Genomic DNA, 17,312 nt, shown 5'->3' with positions numbered 1-17,312 from the left:
GAAGGGGAATGCGCAAATATCTTGGTCCAAGCTGAAGCCTTGGAACAAAGCACACGCACTTGGTGGTTCGTAAGATCGCACACAGCACACTGCAGCGCTCTCTTGTTTATTATACTGTCAAATTTTCTCGTTTTGATCAAATTTTTGTGTTAGACAACTACTAGGAATTCGGAGGAACAAGGTTCTAGGATAAATCTCAAGCTACGCTCTCCGCTGGCTTCCCTTTCCTTACATCGCCGGACGGCTCAGTTCAGTCCATGACCTATCCTTGCCCAGTGCGATTAATAACACTGCAAAATGCTCAATCTCATCAACTTGGGGTACTTAACTTACCATTTTTTTAAAGGAGGAAAACCTCTGCTTTGATTGAAAGCTATAACGGTACATAGTGCAAAAACAAATAAAGGACTGGGGATACCAGTTTACATCAACTGAGCAAGAGCAACCGCTCACAAAACAACAGCAGAAAGCTAAATGAAGCCAACATCCGACAAGTCTATAGCAGCAGGAGTAAAATTCGTTGCCCAGGCCTTGAGGACCTCCACCAGTTCTCGAATCTTGTCACGATCAGCAACCTTCAACAGCGGAGTCCATCGCTGCAAGAAACCAAGACCAACGAAGAGAGGCTGAAGACCATTATTAGGGAAGATGCTTTCAATGGCCATTTTGTTACGAGTGTTCCAGAGCGCCCAAGCCATGCCCGCAAAGAGAAACATGCTAAGACGTTTGGGCATTTTGCATTTAGAAGGAACCCAAGACAAGCACCAATCTTCCCAGGTTTTTGGCCGCCCTGGCCAACCTAACGCCTCACTAATGCCTGTCCAAAAGAATGTCGAAAGGGAGCACTGGAATAAAATGTGATCAATCGTTTCCGGCCTTTGGCAAAGGCAGCATAAGTGACTCCCTCTCCAACCCCTATGCTTTAGTGTGGTGGCATTTTGTAGTTTGTCATTGCTAATCTGCCAGAGAAAGATTTTGATTTTCAGAGGCACACGGATCCTCCAGAAGGAGCCTGAGTCTTGTAAGGTAACACCCCTGTTGGTAATGAAAGAGTTTAAGGATTTGGTCGAGAAGACTTTAGATTTCTCCAGGTCCCACAGAATGTTATCCTTGCCAACTACCAGGTCAACCTGATTCAGCTGCAAGATCAGGTCATCGAGATTTTGCTTTTCAGAGATATTCAGACTCCTTCTAAAGGCAATGCTCCAATCACTGCCATCCCAGTAGTCAATTACTCTAGCCTGCGGTTGACTGCACATTAGGTAAAGGTCTGGGTGCAGGACCTTGATAGGAACTTCCCCAAGCCAAATGTCCTCCCAGAAGAAAATACTTTCCCCATTTATTACTTGATATATGGCCCCCCATTTAAACAAGTGTTTGACTTTATGAAGGCTTTGCCAAAATTGAGAGGTACCAGCACAAGGAGAACAAAAGAAGGAGCCAGATTGCAGATATTTAGCCTGGATAATCTGATACCACAGCTCCTTCGAGCCCTTTTGGATTTTCCATATCCACTTAGTCAGTAGGCACTCATTCATGATCTTGGTATTGATCATACCCAGGCCACCTTGATTCCTAGGTCGACAGATGGTATCCATTTTGGCCATGTGATATTTGAAATTCTCTCCAGCCCCTTGCCAGAAAAAAATTACTCCTAATTTGATCCATTTCAGCATGTGTAGTTTTAGGCAAGAGATAGAACCCCATGGTGTAAATAGGAAGACTTGTTAGACAGGAATTAGTTAGAACAAGCCTGCCTCCTGAGGATAAGGTTATGCCTTTCCAAGGATCCAACCTTTTCCTCGTTTTGTCAACCACACTTGAGAAAGCCTGGATCCCCAGCTTGTGGTCAGATAAAGGTAAACCCAAATATTTCATAGGCCAGTCACCTATTCTACAGTTCAACATGTTGGCCAGATGTTCTTTTTGCTCTTGATCAACCCCAAAAACATAGACATCACTCTTATGGAAATTGATCTTGAGGCCAGAAAGCCATTCAAAACAGTAGAGGATCAGTTTGAGAGATAAAATTGAGTTGTAAGCCCCATCAATCATGAGAACAGTGTCGTCAGCATACTGGATGTGGGAAATCCCCCCGGGGATTAGCCAATCCAAGGCCCCCACTAAGTGCCCTTTTTCCACAGCCTTATCCAGCATATTGCTCAAGGCATCAGCCATTGTCATTTGTAGTGTCTTTCTGCTTGTGGTCCTGATTCCCTCCATTGCTCTTATCCGGGCCCTTTCTATCTCTTGACAATCCAGAGCTAGACACACCATCTTTGGTCCTGGAGGGGCTGGAACCTTTTTCAGTCCAGAACTTAATTTCATATCCTACACCATTAAAAAAAATTTCCACCACTCCTCTCAATTTAGCTGGGTCTCGGCAATTAACTCTAACTCTCACTGGTTCCTCTTTAATCAAGCTAAAGCTATCCACCTTGAGAGGCTCAGCAACTAGAGAGGCAACTTCCTTTACCACCTCCTCTTTCCTAGCAAATGTTGGTAACCCATCAATCCTTATCCAAGTAGACTGCAAGATAGAGGAAGCAACTGGATCTATATTTGTCTTAGAGATCTTGACCTTGATGCCATATATAGCTAAGCCCACATCAGTCAGTTTGGAAAAGGTGTTTAGTGACAGCTGATCAGGGAAAGCAGCACTGAAAACATTCCTGTCTAGCTCTTTGACATGATAATCCCAGTCTGGATTAATCAGATTCTTTAATTCCCTTTCCAGCTTCTCCTCAGTAGCTTGTCCCTCGATAACAGAGATTAACCCCCCAAATTTGTAGCCAAATTCAGAGCGGAATGAACCAGCAAAGACAAACAACCGAAAGTATGATTTGATTTTTTCCCCCCTGGAGCGCACAGAAACCGTCACTTGTGTGCAATAAAAAAACCAAGCAAGATGAATACCACAGACAAATGCAACATTTATCGTTTCTGCGGCGAGTCCCTGCGCGATTCAGTGTGGAGAGGAATGAGCTGAAAAATGCAGTTCAGCGCGTCAAACTATCAATGCAGTGGTGGACGCTGAACAGAGATAGACGAGAATAAATCGGGATGCTGACAGAGCAGAAAGGGGGGGGGGGGAAGCTTCCAATCTATCTCATTTAATCAGTTTCTTCCATCCGCGTAACAATAAGCGTATCAGCAGGGGGTACAATAAATCTCTCCCAGTTTCTTCCCCTGGAGACAATGAGGCCATCAAGCAGATGGCCGGAGAGAAGGAGAGCGACGACCACGGCAGCAGAAGACGGCGAGGCGGAGGAGCTAGCCGCGGCACTGGGCAATCTCGGAGCAGCCGCGCGTGTATGGGTTGGCCTCGGCGCCCGGCTGGCAGTTGTAGTAGGACGCGCCGGGGATGGAGCACGGCACCGAGTCCCGCATCAGCGCGGCGTAGCTGATGAACTGCGCCGTCGGCAGCAGGCTCGCCGCGGTGTCCACGTCGTAGTACGCCGCCTCCTGCAGCCGCATCCGGGCCCTCGCCGCGGCGCCGCCGCTGGCGCCGGCGCCGCCCTCGGCGTCCAGGTCGTACACGACGGGGCACTCGTCCGGGGAGCCCCAGCACGAGTCGTCGCCGGACGCCCCCGCCGCCGACCACGCCCACTCCGCCGCCATGCGCGCGTGGAGGGCCGTGGTGAGCGTGAGCTCCCCCGCCGCCGCGGACCCCACGACGAGCGCCGCCACGGCCGCGAGGAGGAGGAAGAGGAGCAGCGTCGGTAGAGCGTGCCGCGACGAGGCCATGTGTGGGCGCCGGTTGGCTGCGCCTGTCCTTCGAGACGGCGCGCGCTGCGGCGAGCCGGTGGTGCTCGGTGCAGCTGGTGGCGCGCGAGGCAGGTGAGCGTGGCTTGGGCGGTGGAGGGAACGAGAAGAGAGGGAGAAGGCTTTAAACCGGAGGGAGTGCTGCAAGACTGCACCTGCACGTGGGTCAGTAGGAGATTACTGGTATGTGGCGATGCAATTACGTTGACCTTGCTCCTGCAGCACCGTTAGGGCAGAAAATTGCAGAAGAAAAAAAAATGCCATGTAAACCTTCTTCTGATATGCGGCAGAGGAGCAACGAAACGCGACGGCCGACGGGCATCGAGGCTGCGTGGTCGCGTGGCGATGCACAGACATCTAGCGCTCCCGCTGCTCCTGCGCGCGATTCTTGCTGCAGGTTGGCCTAGAAATCTTCTCCCCCATTTCCCTTCCTCCGACTTGGTAAAAACACACACACACCGCCTTGGGTTATTGCGAGTTTGCGACGCACCATCAAGTTTCAACGAATCAAACTATCGGTAATCCATACCCGCACGGTGAAAATCTGCATGAAGAAATGGGCAGCATCAAGTTTGAACGAATCAAACTATCGGTAATCCCTGCAGAAACGGCACGTAAACTCAAGAACCCCATTCAATTTGCATCAAGAAAATCGAACCTCCCCCCCCCCCCCCCCCCCCCCCCCGAGATCTCTGGTCAGTTGCAACTTGTAAGAGCTACACCATGTTCGTGGATGCAAATGAAAGACGAGGAAATGAGGCCATCCTTTTCTGCCAGTTTAGCGGGACAGCATGCGGATTCCGATGATGGCCAGGCGAGCTGCACGCCTGCACCAGCAAGCATGGCCTGCCGCAGGACACTCGGAAGAATCAAAGCTACCATTAGTAAAAGGAAGCAGTTTCCATGCCAGATCTCAGCTTCTCTCCACCGTCTCCCAAGGCCAGTTAAAAGTGACAACACTACATTGTTTAGTCACGCACTGCAGCACAAACAGTCGTAAACAAACCAAATTGCCACGCATAGCAAAGCCTCGCAGCAGCTGATGATGAAAGGAAAGCTCCGCGGAGGTGTTGGAATATGGGAAAAAAAGAATCGACCACAAAATCCTTGAACCCTGAGGTTTGCAGCAACGCGATGATGGGCGCTGCGCGTCCCCACGCGCACGGCACACGACACATCAGTACATGAACAAGCAGGTGCCTGCTGGTTGCGCTTGCGCACCCAAAAAGCATTCAGAGTGTAGGCAAATTGCGAAGAAATCAGAAGTATGCTGTATGAAACAGAAGAAACAATAAACAGGCCGCTAACGCGGATCAGAACAAATCACCTTCGATGTTTCCCTACATTATGGAAAGAAATGGAAGTCACACACTCACACTTGATACAGAGAAGCTGTTACATTTTTACATGACTGGGGAAAGTTAGTCAAAGTTGCAAACTCCTGCCCTATAGGAACTATGAAGAATCCTTAATCCACTACACTTTAGGCTGAAATGTCCCTACATGTTTCAGAATCAGCAGTTATCCTCAGTTCATGTAGTCTGCATGTTTCAGAATCAGCAGTTATCCTCAGTCCATGTAGTGAGGTGTTGTTTGGACTAGAAGCTCCTCGTCTTCATTGTCATCGTCGTTATCTTCAGCACCTACCCAGTTGCTCGGGTGATGCTGCGACCTTGGGTTAGCACTGAGAACTTCTGCAACAACATAAAAGCAAGTTAGCGAAATATTATCAGTAACTGGTGACGTAATGGAAACGATGATTTTGTTATGATAATTAACCAGGATGCTCTTCCAAGTGAACCATCTGCAAAGGCTGCATTCTGTGGTACAAGCTAATTAAGGAAACACAAATAAAATAAAAGCACTCCAACATCTTATAGCTACCAACTTAAGATTTCTAACAAATGAAAAGTCTGTTGTCAACATCAAAACAAATGCATGATCTATGTCTCTATGACTTCATTGAGTTGGTCTACCAATTCAGAATGTTAGATACAACAGACCACTTTTTCACAGTAAGACAGTAACTATTTTCCCACGTAGTTATTGGTGATGAAAGTTTGTTATGGAATCAACACATCGTCTGAGAAAATTTTCATTCATCAAACTCAGAGACTGTATATCAGCATAGCTTCTTCAATTAGGCCACTCAGTGCAACTATACAACTAACACGATGGTAGGTCACTCCTACCATATAAGTTTGTCATTATCCAAAATGTTTGCAACAATTTTTCCTTTCGCAAGCCAGAAGTGTAACTTTAACTGCCTAATGCTAAATTAGCATAAACACATTTACTCTGAGGAAGACAGGCATGCCCAGATAGACTATTAGGCTTTGCTCTGTCTAGATGAAAACGCAGGGCGGAAAGGTTCCATGTCGAGGGATGCTGATAATCCCAGATAAAGCATGCATAGAGTTTTCAATGTCCTTAAGGCGCAGAAAACAGAGAAAAGCATGTCTTTTTAATGCGACTAATGAGCTATCAAAGTGCTGGTAGATTTACCGTGACAACATATGCTGATTAGCTAATTAGAGGATTGGAAAGAAATACAACAAACTGAAAGTTGTCAGTCCATAATTTCAGGTGGCAAAAATTATAACATTGAATAGAAATTAGCAAGGATTAAGTGCAAGCGTCTTATAGGATACATATTGTTTGCATTATCTGCAGCTGGTGGCTTCCGTGGAGCATTTGTAACATTGGGCAAAACTGACGTGTCGTCCAGCATACTAGTGCCTGCATTGCTCTTCTTTGGGGCATGTGTTTCTCTGTTAGCTTCAAAGCTTTTGGGAGTATTACCTGTTTAAGAAGGCTTTGCTTATGTTTAACTAGCCTGATGGTATAGCAATAAGACAGGAGATGAAAGTAGTTCCGCAGTCACCAGTTAGTTTGATTACACCAAGGCATGCCATGGTCCATTCATTCATTGTGGTCTGATACTGGCAATGCACCAAAAGTGGCCATTATGTTCTGTACCAAAGCCTCCTTTGGTTCTGCCCTGGTTCCCATCAGACCACAATGGTGCCTGATAGGGCATAGGAAGCCATGCATGTAGTGTAACCATACCAATGGTTACCAAAAAAGAACACTGGACTAGAAAGATGCACACCTGAAAGCTCTGACCATATTTTAGTATGGTTCGAGACTGATGGTGTAGTGGCAGCCCTTGGTTCTCCATTGTGTTGTGCTGATGTAGCTGGCTGTTGGGCATCATTGCTGTCAGCTAGTTGTGATACAGTCATAGTGGCAAGAACTAGCATAGCTTCAAAATCAGAGGTTGATCCATTATCCAATCCAAATCTCGGAACCAAAAGAACAGGTCTGCAGTTCAAAAAAGTCATGTGGACCAATTCGAAGAGATAACAAAATTCCATAAGCAAGGCAACTTACTCGCCAGTCTTCTCAAAAAATAGAAGAATGTCAACCTCACACCCTTCACAAAATGTCAAAAAGGCCTAGCATATAGAACAAAAAAAGAGAGAAAGAAATATGTGAAGACTCCATAATATCACTTGACGTGAAAAGCAAAGCAATTATCAGCATCAAATGTCAAACACGATGGATCTTTTCTCAAACAAACGAACAACAAAATGTATGAACTTGCTAAGCATGCCAATATGCCATTTGTCATGAAGTCATGAAGGAACATACTTCCAGCAACTAGAGCTACAAGCTAGGAAACCAAACACAATGTTTCCATTGCAGGCTTAACTAACACAAGCAACCAAACACAGATCTCTTACATTGCGGTAGACAGGTTTATGCTGGCCTGGGTTAAGTTTGTAGCCAGGCCAAACTAAGCCACACAACCAAACACACCCATAAGAACTAACAAACTTCTAGCAAGGAGAAATCTGTAGTCTATAATGGCACTAAGTGGAGTTTTAACTCTGCTACTGTGTTTGTTAATTCACAATAGTGGGGAGTTGAAAATGTAATGCATGTGCTGACACAGACAAACATAGTTTTTCCATAATTCCTCGCTGATTCTGCAAAGCTATTCTCAGATTCAATCAAAGGCACACTGTATTCAAATCCATTTCCCATTACGAGAGCAAAAGATGGATCATAGATAACCTTTAGTTCTTTTACACCAAAGGTGACATCCACCGGATCACCAGCATGGACATACTCCACGAACTCCTCAACAGGGTCGATCCACAGCTGTGTGTGCAGTCTAGTCTCACAGTCATCTGCAACTCCATGAACGATTCCAATTCACAACCCAATCACCACTCTAAACGCTTATCTCCACGATCAAGAACAAAAAAAAGAGAACTATGCTGCCACGCCACGCCACACCAGAAGGAGCTACCTTTCGCAGGGTCATTGTAGCTCCGGAGCTCAACGGCCTTGCCCCCAACGTCCCCGCCGGCATCAGGCAGCCCTGCAGCAGGATCTGTGGCGATGATTGTGAGCTCCTGCAGCGAGGACTGGAAGTTGGAGAGCAGGCGCGCGAGCTCCCGTGGCCGGATGGAGAGCCGGCTCGGGAACCGCCCCCGGTCGAGCGCCAACGACTGCACCTCGGGCTCCGCGCTGCACACGATCCAGTACGTCTTCCTGACACCTTAAACAACGCAGCACCCCAAGATTTGGGGAGAAATTACACTTCAGCACAGCTACGAGTGGAATGGAAGGGGCACCCACCAAAACCGTCAAAATGGCGGGAATGCAGAGAACGGCGGGCAAAGAGCACGGGATTCACAAAATTGGGGGAAATGTTTCATGGCCGCAGAAATCTCCTAGTTGAAACCTTAAAGAGGCTAGATAAGCAGATAGAGATCGCAGGATGGGGCGTGTATGTATGCGCACCGTTGAGGCAGTGGAGGGTGAACTGGAGCTTGGGCGCGTCAGGTTCTGGGAGGGAGATGTCGAGGCGGTCGAGCGCGGCGTGCGGCGTGCGGAGGACGGCGAGCAGGGACTTGAGGAGGACGCTGCACTGCAGCGGCGTGGACGGCGGCGCCGAAGCCGCGGCGTCGAGGTGGTAGTTGTCGAAGAAGTCGCGCGCGAGGGAGACCGAACCGTACGCCGACCGCGAGCTGTTGAGCGTGTGCAGCTCCAGCTGATGGAACGTCAACGAAGAGAACGCGTAAGAATCAGGTGGGTGGGTGGGTTTGGGGGGGGGGGGACCCCACGCGGCGGCCGGGAGGCGACGAGAGGGGGAGGGGGGGCGGCGGACCTTGGCGGGGTGCGCCTGGAGGACGAGCTCGGATGCGACGCGCGCGAGGAAGGTGACGCACCGGCCGAAAGTCCGCAGCGAGCTGCCGCTCATCGACAGCTCCATGGCCGAATCGCCGCCGCCGCGTCCGCCTGCTCCCCTTCCGCCGCCGCCTGCGCTGCCTTGGTTGGGGAGAGGGGAAGGAAACGGAACGGGAAGGGAAGGGAAGGGACGGTGCGTGGGCCGTTTTCCCGTTTGAACTGGGCCAAAGAAACGCACACGGTGACACGGCCCACTATAAGGACCGGTACGGCCCGGAGGCAAACGCTAGGGTTTACGACCCGCCGTCTCCTATAAATCGCACCAGCCCTCTCGCCCGAACCATCACACGCCGCCGCCGCAGCAGCCGTCATCGGTCTCCCGCGCTCCCCTTCGAGAGATCAAGGTGCGCCTCCTCTCCCCTTCTCCCCGATTCCTTGACGATCTGCTGCACAGTCTCGTATTCCTTTTCGTTCTTGCGAGCATCGCTGATTGTTTGTTAGTCAAGGGTTGTCTTTGGGATCTCCTGGTGGCTTGTGTTTGCTGCTAGCGTTTCAAGTAGAATGGTGGTACCATGCTTTGTTTCTTAGATGGAAGGGATTAGTTAACCTGTATGTTTGGAGCTTTAGCTGCGCCGATGAGTTCATTCCAATCATTTTTCGAATTGCAAAGAAATGCCTTTTCCGGATCCGATCAATCAAGTATTTTTACGGAATCCTAACTGGAGCGTATAGTCACGGATAAATCCTAGAATTTTCGTTCATAATCCTAACTGGAGCGGTTCTATAGTAGTTTCTGTATAGTTATAAGTTTTAGAGGTTCATTCATAAATTTGGAATAGTTACAGCAGTGGAAAGGATATATCAGGTGCATAGTGCTGTTATTTTTGCTACCCATGTGACTGATTGATTGTTGCTCTTCTGTGCTCTGCAGTTGCTGCTGCTGTAGTCCCCCAACCGTCACCATGCAGAACGAGGAGGGTAAGACGGTGGACCTCTATGTCCCCAGGAAGTGGTACGTTTGCCTCATTCTCTTGTTCAAATGGTGCTGCTCTTCATTGTTCGTTATGTAGCGTGCTAAGCTTCAGATCTGTTTTTGCAGCTCCGCCACTAACAGGATCATTACTGCCAAGGATCACGCCTCTGTCCAGATCAACATTGGTCACTTGGATGCGAATGGCATGTATGATGGTCACTTTACCACATTCGCTCTCTCTGGGTTTGTCCGCGCTCAGGTGATTGTCAAATATCCTTGCATTCAAGTTTATTCTTATTGCAGTGTGTTTAGTCTATCAAATTCCGAGCTACAAAGTAATGCCTGGTTGCAACTTTCTACTGTGAATGCGCATACTATTCTGTGTTTCACATTGTTGGTCACCTTAATCCTTTATTTTAGGCCGTTTTTTCTGTAGCGCAGAGAAATGTGTGGTTGCGTGGACCCAGATACACTGGAGCACAATACTGTTATGATTGTAACTTGGAGCTGTTAGGTCGCTTTATTTTCTTTTTCTTTATTGGTTTATTGTCTGTCTGTTAATTGGATAACTGCCTCGTTAACTCAATGGTTAACACAACATCCGCAGCTAGAAACTACTGATGGTGCTGAATTTTCTGAAATACTGAACCATCAACTAGAAAACAGATAAACACCATTAAGCTGATTGGCATTAATTTCATACTAGTAATTTGCTAAAATTCTAACATTTCTGAGTGATGTCCACTAATCCTATGTACTCATGGTAGTCATAATTTTAAAGCTCACACGTTAGTTGCTTATGCAAAGTATTTCTTAGCATTCTTGCTCAGCACTAGACAATCACTGCGAAGCTCAGTTTTCCGATGCTCTCCCGGTCTGATTCTCTTGCTCTCTTCTGCTCTGGTTTCTTCCAGTTCAATTTTCTTGCTTGTTTTCCATTCTGATCCACTGTTTGTCTGGCTTTTGAGATTTGTTTGCTGATGGATCGACTGTTCTCTGATGATGATGTAAAAATTACTTTCGTTCTTCTGAAGTTGCAATGTGGAAGAACAATTTGGAGACCTGAACTGAGGAGATTCTTACTCGATCTGCTTTTTTTCTTTCTTTTGGATTGTTTTGGAAGGATCTGAGCTCTTGCGAGATCCCGATGAAGATGTGATGTTAAAGTAGTGGCCTGATTTACATCGTTGATGAGCCGTATTATTATCACGCAGAGGGATCTGAACTAATCTTCCATATTCATGGTGGTTCTATTTTTCTATTATTAAAAAAATATCTTTTTTCCCTTTAACCCGATGAATGCACATATTTTTAAGTTTCAGCCTTGTCTGAAAAACTATCAATCTGTTGATACTCTTCACTTCGTGTCTGAGGGTGCTCATTGTTGCTTTTTCTACTTTTAATAACTTATTGGTAATTTTTTAAAAAAATCTATTTGCCGGTCTCTGGTGATGATTGAAATGCATACTTTCGTTCTTCTGACGCACTTATCTCATGGTGCTGTGTGGAACTCTCGAGACCTGAACTGAAGAGACAAAGCACGTTGCTGTTTCATCTTGAATTATAGACAGCTTACAAGCTTAGTTTAACAAAATGTAACAACATTTTGTTTTTGTTTTGGTTTGTTGCTTCACGACTGGAAGAATGACCTGATTTTTCTATTGTCGGGTCATTCTGTAGAGGGAAGCATAGATTGAACACGAAGCCAGAATTAAACAGCATGATGTTTATTTCTCTGCATCCATGTTACCTGTCTCCTGGCACAATCCCCCCCTCCCCCCTTCTCTCTTTTTGAATTGTTTAACTTATTTCAGATTAAGTAAATTTAAAGTACCAGAGTTAACTGAACCAAGCTAAGGACTGGACAATAATCATGATTTAATTCTTAAGCTTTTCGATCTTAAGTTGTCCATGCGGATTCATAATTTGTGTTGAATACACAATGGATGGTTGCGTGGACCCAGACTACACTGGAACACAATACCAGTGGCGAAGCTACCCATTAGCATTGGGGTCACAAGACCCCGATAAAAATTCAGAATTCTATAGAACTCTACAGCGAATACTAATAGAAGACCCCGTTGCATAAACATGAAGACCCTGGTGACATTTGTGGCTGGCTTCGCCCCTGCACAATACTATTATGATGTTTGCATCTTAGAGCTGTTAGGCCGCTTCGTCTATTGTTTCTTTAATAATTGGTTTATGTCTGTAAATTGGGTAATTTGCTGGATATAAAGATTTCCTGTATCCTGTATTTGTTCTGCTTACTCAGGATGTAACTTTTATGTGTTTATATTAGGAGGTTCTGATTTGTTAATTTCTTTTGGCAGGGTGACGCTGACAGCTCGTTGGACAGGCTGTGGCAGAAGAGGAAGGCTGAGATCAAGCAGTAGATCTCGTTCATAGTTTCACTAAGAATCGACTCTTGAGGGATGCTGCCTTAGCTATGTTTTGATTTCATGTCTCCACACCGTTGGGATACAATGCTGTGATTTCAGTTGGTATCTTAAATCTAAAGACTTAATATCGTTTGTTGGATTCCTTCTGAGTTTTGATGTGTCCTGGTCACGTTGTCAAATGAAAGTAGCTTAACTCCCTTCTGCAGCGACATTGCGTAACTAGATCTCAGAATTTATGATGATTGTGGTTTCAGATTTTTTTTTAATGCTAAGCACAAGTGTTGCCTCTTCTGCTGTTTGGTGTCATGAAGGTTCTAGCAACGCACAATTTTAAAAGTTTCAGTCGTTCTTTTGATCTATTCATGGTGAGAAACAGGGAATTAAAAGATCAGTAAATTCTTTTTGGTTCGTGAGATTGAGAGTGAAATTGCATAACCTGCTATGTGAAATTGCTTTTCTTTGTTGAATGCCGCATTATCTGATGCCGCATAGGTTCACAATACATAAATTACCGCAAGGCTTTGAAATTATGGTTCATTGTTCGTAGAGAGGTATCATTATGAAACTACCAAAGCATCGGCAGCTAACTAAGTGCGAGATCACGTAGGAACTGTCAAAGCGATGGTTCAGCCGGGTACCTAAGGGTCTGATTGGTTGCCCGAACCACAGGCCAACCAGGCTCTCCGCATGCAAGGATGGGGTGATTGGTTGCCCGGAGTAGCTAGTGAGCCTAGCCCGCCGCGTGCAGGGAGAGGCCTCGGGCCTGGCTGAACAGCAAGAATATCACGAATAGAACGATTCAGGGCCTCAAAATAGTGCTTGTGACTCATAGGAGCTTCATATCCCATATAATCAAAGAAGTTTTAGAAATAAACCAGCAAAGTTAGTTCCTCTTCCTATCCCACAAGGCTATTCTCATGAATATCAAGCAGTATTTTCAACCTTGAATGGGTTGTACGACCTCCAGGAAGGAGAAATGACGCAAAACCGCATGAGGCAACAGCTAGCACAATGTGACCATGTGATCTCAAAGTTGCTAAAATAGCATTCCATAAAAAGGTCTTCCCAGTACCTCCATGTCCAGAAACAAAGTAAACAAATGATTCATGCTTGGAAACAGCATCAATAACAGAGTCATATATGGATCTCTGATCAGAATTGAAGGAAGCAGCCATCTTAACTGAATCGGCAAGTAACACATGCTTATCATAGCACATTTCTTCCATGATAAGTCTATTAGCACTGGCATCCATGGAGTTCATCCCTTAAACGGGTAGGTCATAGGATGATATGAAAAAGGCCATTGTTGCTGAACATATCATTGAGCTCTTTCATAAGGCCCGATTGCAGCACAGAATCAGGCACTATATATGATAGGTTATTAAGTGCAATCCGAAGGCGGTAACCAATGTCATCAGCCATATATTTCCAGTACTGATCAAATAAAGCTCTAACATTACTGACATCACGGTACACTAAGACAGTCATAAATAAATTTCTCAATTGATATGCACTTGCCCAAGCGATAGCCTTATCGAATAAAAAAGGCCACTCAGTGTCATCTCCAATAAGCCTCGAGCCACCATAATATGTACTCTGATTTTGTATTCTCTCGTGGTACCAGAAAACAACTAAGCAATATTGGCACACATAGTCAGGGCCACCGTAATAAGACCGTTCAGAATACCTAGCTGCAGAGACAGGAAGGAACATGACAGTGCAAATGCAGCCCAAAAAATAGGCCTATATTACCTAATCACACAAAGTCATTCAAGAACGTACCTTTCAACACATCAATATACTCCTTAGGAAATGAAAATACAGGCATACCAAAAGGAGCACGACAAAGACGATCTACAAATAATAGCCAAAGTAGCATCGGGAACATTAAATGGAGATTAATAGGAAAAATAGGCAAGCAATGAGGAAAGGCACGGACCTTGCCTCGCTGCCGCCTTGACTCTATTGTAACACATTCTTTTAGCATGGCTCTCGTTTGAGTCAATACGCATCACCAACGAACAGTAGTGGTCTCCTATATCGACAACATGACCGTAGATGGATTGAATAAAGGATTAAAATTTTATATGGCTGAGAATGTATAACAGATAGAAGGGAAGGCACTAACTGACGATGATGCCCCATGAAGGAACAACCGTGGAGGCTGCACCTGATAGAGCAGGAAGGCAAATAAGAACAACCACACATATTGTCAGAGGTGTAGATAAATCACAGATGGGCAAAAAAAAGAAGCAAACACAGAGCAGAGAGGCTAAAATGGAGCAATTGAGCACAAAATGAGCCATACTGAACCAAGATGATCCTTAGCAAATCAGAGACCTGCACTTAAAAATGCTGCTGGACGGCCTTCAATAAGACCAGTGCACGCACGATGGCCACAATGGCCATGACAGCCTGGTGGACCTCTACCACGCACACCACGAACAAACAAAGTAGGATGGGCTGATGTAGAAGACAATGCAGATGCAGCTGACCAAGTCTTTTTTGGCCTTTTAGAAGGCATCGAAATAGAATTGAACACAGCTATGCAACCCACATAGAGGAATAGATATACAGGAAAAAACCAAACAATACTGAGACAATTTAGCAAATTGGCACTGTAACTAAAGAGGAGGGCAACAGTAGGAAGCAGAACAGCACGAATGACAACCCCCCAAAAAAGGTGACTGCATAACAACAATATTCTGAGTACAAAGGGCCTCTATTAAACCTGGTAAAGACTTTATAATCAGCAAGCACATGGAGCAGAGCGAATTTTTTGAGCACACAAAGGATACTTGATACTCTCAGATTAAGAGCACCAGCAAGAACAATCACAAAAGGAAAGGAAGCAAGGTACACAGAATAAGCACACGGCAAGCAATGATGGAATGTAAATAAGATTCACATGACACAACACATGTAAAAGAGAAGAACAAAAATCCCTCGTAGAGCGTATCCACAGAAACGAAAAACAGTCGCAATGAAACAAGCAAAAATAAAATGGTAGCACAAGCACAACAGGATAATTCGGGTAGGCACTCAAGAACAGTAGAATCTAAAATTGGTAATCTCACATGCATGAAGACCAAAGCACAGAGCAGGTGAATGGAACCTACGCATGAAAAAAAGGAAAATATATCAGATGAGCAGAGCAGTATGTACGTGCGCCGCCGCATCTCGTCGGCTTCCGCGTACCAGGCGTCGCACAGAGGCGCGCGCCGAGGCCGTGGCCCTCCCGCGGCGACGCGACGGAACTTGGGAGGGGCTCCACTCGTGCGCCGGTGGCGAAGGCCACAGACGCACGCGCCGAAGCCGTCGCCCTCCCGCAGCATCGCGACGTCACCGAGGAGGGGTCCCTGTTGGGCGCCGGCGGCCAAGGCCACGAACCAAAAAGGAAAGGAACGAACAGAAAGAAGGCAGCAATGAGCAGCACGGAGGCGAGGAGGAGATGAGGGAAGGGAGCAAGACGTAGAGCTGGAGAAAGGCCGACAAATCTTACAACTCACCAAAGTGGAATAACGAAAACATAGGAACAAAAACTTACCTAGGAAGGAAAGGAGGAAGATGCCTGTAGTCGGCGGTGGAGCCGATGGGCGTCGTAGCCAGCGACGCAACCGAGAAAATGACCCACAGGTAGGAGATGAGAGGCACAGCCGGGATCGAGATGTGGTGTAGGAGGTACGCGGTCCTAATGCAGGCCATAGGCCGAGAGCAGCAACGAAAACAGGCCAAAACGACGCACAGGCAAGGACGACGCAACGAACGGGCCAGGAAAAAAAATGAAGGCCAAAGATAAGTGCAGAACGCAGCGCAGCAACGGCGATGAGCAGTGAGCAGGCCACCTCAACATGGGGCACGCGTCGCGCACGCAGGACACAGGAAGCAAAACACAGGCCACCTCAACATGGGGCACGCGTCGCGCACGCAGGACACATGAAGCAAAACACTGGACATGCAGGAGACAGGTGGGGAAATGCAATTGGCAGGACAGCGTAGAGGCTCCCGCAGCGTCCCTTTTGGTTCAGCGATATAGGATTACATATATGCTCGTTTCTCTGGAGCCAGCCTCCCGGCGTGCAGCGGCCAGCGCGGGACAGGTATTTTACACTGAAATTTCCATGCATCCATGCAACCAATCACTAGCTCAATGCAGCCTGGCTCAAGCCATACTAGCAATCAAACATACCGCCCTTGCATGTGCAGAGCCTGGTTGTGGGGAGTCTGGCTCTGCCATGCGATGCAGGCTAGGCACATCCTGGAACCAATCAGTCCCTAAGGGCGTGTTTGATTTCTGCGCTCTAGAAGGCCTGGGCGCCTGGCTCGTGGCTCGCCGGCCACAGCTAGGCTCAAGCCAGCAGTTGCTCTTGTTTGATTTAATTGTACCAAATGAGCCAGGCTATGTAGCGAATGTGTTTGATTTGCGTGTACCAGCGGTATGGGTACCTTGCATCCAGCAACATGTAGCCTTACCACCCATCCTTTCTCTGCTCTCGCCTGTGAGTCATTTCGTCGAACACATGCATGGCGACCAGCCAACCACCTCTGGGCCGGTGAAGCAGCACCTCAGCGCCGTGGAGACCCTCGTGTCTCGCTCCCGCCAGCCGCTGCGCACGCTCTCGCTCGTCGGTTGGCCACCGCGCTCGCCCGCCGTTCTCGCGCATCTCAATGCCGGAGCAGGGAGCCCGCCGCTCACCCGCCGCTCGAGGTCGACGACAGCACGGCCGGTGTGCGGGTGCCCGCGCCTGGCCCACGGTGGGCGAGTCCGGCGGCCTCGCTCAAGCCCACGCGGAGGTCGCCGTCGCCCGCGACAGAGCCTGCTGCCGTGGGAGCCGGTCGCGGACGCTGAACGAATGAGGTCGGACGGGGACGCCGGTAGAGCACAGGAGAGCGGCGCTTGGCCTGGGCGGCGGCGGGGGACGCGGCCAGCTTCGGGATGTCCATGGTGAGGAACACCGCGAGGGCCGCGG

At 47.4% G+C, this 17,312-nt stretch overlaps 4 protein-coding genes and 3 non-coding genes across 12 annotated transcripts; 4 read left to right on the top strand and 3 right to left on the bottom strand.

Annotated features, from left to right (window-relative positions):
• Positions 1–3,085: 3,085 nt before the first annotated feature.
• LOC120652392 (rapid alkalinization factor-like) lies at positions 3,086–4,095 on the bottom strand. Its single transcript, XM_039930197.1, has one exon. It carries the CDS (start codon positions 3,745–3,747, stop codon positions 3,274–3,276), a length of 474 nt encoding a protein of 157 aa, XP_039786131.1. The 5' UTR covers positions 3,748–4,095; the 3' UTR covers positions 3,086–3,273.
• A 938-nt stretch (positions 4,096–5,033) lies between these two features.
• Positions 5,034–9,167, bottom strand: LOC120652388 (cell cycle checkpoint control protein RAD9A-like). 4 transcript variants are annotated; one of them, XM_039930189.1, is made up of 9 exons: positions 8,948–9,161; positions 8,581–8,830; positions 8,084–8,335; positions 7,846–7,961; positions 7,159–7,223; positions 6,878–7,089; positions 6,417–6,567; positions 5,545–5,585; positions 5,034–5,456 (listed from the first exon to the last, which is right to left on the bottom strand). In XM_039930189.1, the coding sequence occupies exons 1-9, from the start codon at positions 9,050–9,052 to the stop codon at positions 5,335–5,337; spliced, it is 1,314 nt and encodes a 437-aa protein (XP_039786123.1). In that variant the 5' UTR covers positions 9,053–9,161; the 3' UTR covers positions 5,034–5,334. The 4 variants fall into 4 exon arrangements, with proteins under 4 accessions (XP_039786123.1, XP_039786125.1, XP_039786124.1 ...); XM_039930192.1 differs by having other exon boundaries at positions 5,036–5,459; positions 8,948–9,159; XM_039930191.1 differs by lacking the exons at positions 5,545–5,585; positions 6,417–6,567 and having other exon boundaries at positions 5,034–5,459; positions 8,948–9,164.
• Positions 9,168–9,243: 76 nt separating this feature from the next.
• Positions 9,244–12,584, top strand: LOC120652391 (40S ribosomal protein S21). Its single transcript, XM_039930196.1, has 4 exons — positions 9,244–9,371; positions 9,899–9,979; positions 10,067–10,199; positions 12,274–12,584. Exons 2-4 carry the CDS (start codon positions 9,930–9,932, stop codon positions 12,334–12,336), a joined length of 246 nt encoding a protein of 81 aa, XP_039786130.1. The 5' UTR covers positions 9,244–9,371; positions 9,899–9,929; the 3' UTR covers positions 12,337–12,584.
• On the top strand, positions 10,933–11,017 carry LOC120653043. The gene has a single exon (XR_005666739.1). It is a non-coding gene; the product is annotated as a small nucleolar RNA Z159/U59 (small nucleolar RNA).
• On the top strand, positions 11,382–11,475 carry LOC120653044. The gene has a single exon (XR_005666740.1). It is a non-coding gene; the product is annotated as a small nucleolar RNA Z159/U59 (small nucleolar RNA).
• Positions 11,565–11,708, top strand: LOC120653109. Its single transcript, XR_005666793.1, has one exon. It is a non-coding gene; the product is annotated as a small nucleolar RNA snoR137 (small nucleolar RNA).
• A 600-nt stretch (positions 12,585–13,184) lies between the features above and the next one.
• LOC120652389 lies at positions 13,185–16,620 on the bottom strand. 3 transcript variants are annotated; one of them, XM_039930195.1, is made up of 7 exons: positions 15,890–16,620; positions 15,541–15,701; positions 15,420–15,457; positions 14,471–14,512; positions 14,282–14,377; positions 14,125–14,196; positions 13,185–14,033 (listed from the first exon to the last, which is right to left on the bottom strand). In XM_039930195.1, the coding sequence occupies exons 2-7, from the start codon at positions 15,675–15,677 to the stop codon at positions 13,621–13,623; spliced, it is 798 nt and encodes a 265-aa protein (XP_039786129.1). In that variant the 5' UTR covers positions 15,678–15,701; positions 15,890–16,620; the 3' UTR covers positions 13,185–13,620. The 3 variants fall into 3 exon arrangements, with proteins under 3 accessions (XP_039786129.1, XP_039786128.1, XP_039786127.1); XM_039930194.1 differs by having other exon boundaries at positions 15,541–16,620; XM_039930193.1 differs by lacking the exon at positions 15,420–15,457 and having other exon boundaries at positions 15,508–15,701.
• Positions 16,621–17,312: the final 692 nt, after the last annotated feature.

The sequence above is a fragment of the Panicum virgatum genome, chromosome 9K (assembly GCF_016808335.1).
Source record: "Panicum virgatum strain AP13 chromosome 9K, P.virgatum_v5, whole genome shotgun sequence".
Classification (NCBI taxonomy): domain Eukaryota; kingdom Viridiplantae; phylum Streptophyta; class Magnoliopsida; order Poales; family Poaceae; genus Panicum; species Panicum virgatum.
This window is presented reverse-complemented; position numbering and strand designations above follow the sequence as displayed.

Coding starts and splice junctions, on each gene's coding strand:
- LOC120652392 (XM_039930197.1), bottom strand. CDS start 3,747: ATGGCCTCGTCGCGGCACGCTCTACCGACGCTGCTCCTCTTCCTCCTC.
- LOC120652388 (XM_039930192.1), bottom strand. CDS start 9,052: ATGGAGCTGTCGATGAGCGGCAGCTCGCTGCGGACTTTCGGCCGGTGC. Junction 8,831..8,947: donor TCCAGGCGCACCCCGCCAAG/GTCCGCCGCCCC, acceptor ACGTTCCATCAG/CTGGAGCTGCACACGCTCAA. Junction 8,336..8,580: donor CACCCTCCACTGCCTCAACG/GTGCGCATACAT, acceptor GCGTTGTTTAAG/GTGTCAGGAAGACGTACTGG.
- LOC120652391 (XM_039930196.1), top strand. CDS start 9,930: ATGCAGAACGAGGAGGGTAAGACGGTGGACCTCTATGTCCCCAGGAAG. Junction 9,980..10,066: donor CTCTATGTCCCCAGGAAGTG/GTACGTTTGCCT, acceptor CTGTTTTTGCAG/CTCCGCCACTAACAGGATCA. Junction 10,200..12,273: donor CTGGGTTTGTCCGCGCTCAG/GTGATTGTCAAA, acceptor TTCTTTTGGCAG/GGTGACGCTGACAGCTCGTT.
- LOC120652389 (XM_039930193.1), bottom strand. CDS start 16,047: ATGGCCTGCATTAGGACCGCGTACCTCCTACACCACATCTCGATCCCG. Junction 15,702..15,889: donor CTTCCTCCTTTCCTTCCTAG/GTAAGTTTTTGT, acceptor GGCGCCCAACAG/GGACCCCTCCTCGGTGACGT. Junction 14,513..15,507: donor GACGAGATGCGGCGGCGCAC/GTACATACTGCT, acceptor CTGCTCTATCAG/GTGCAGCCTCCACGGTTGTT.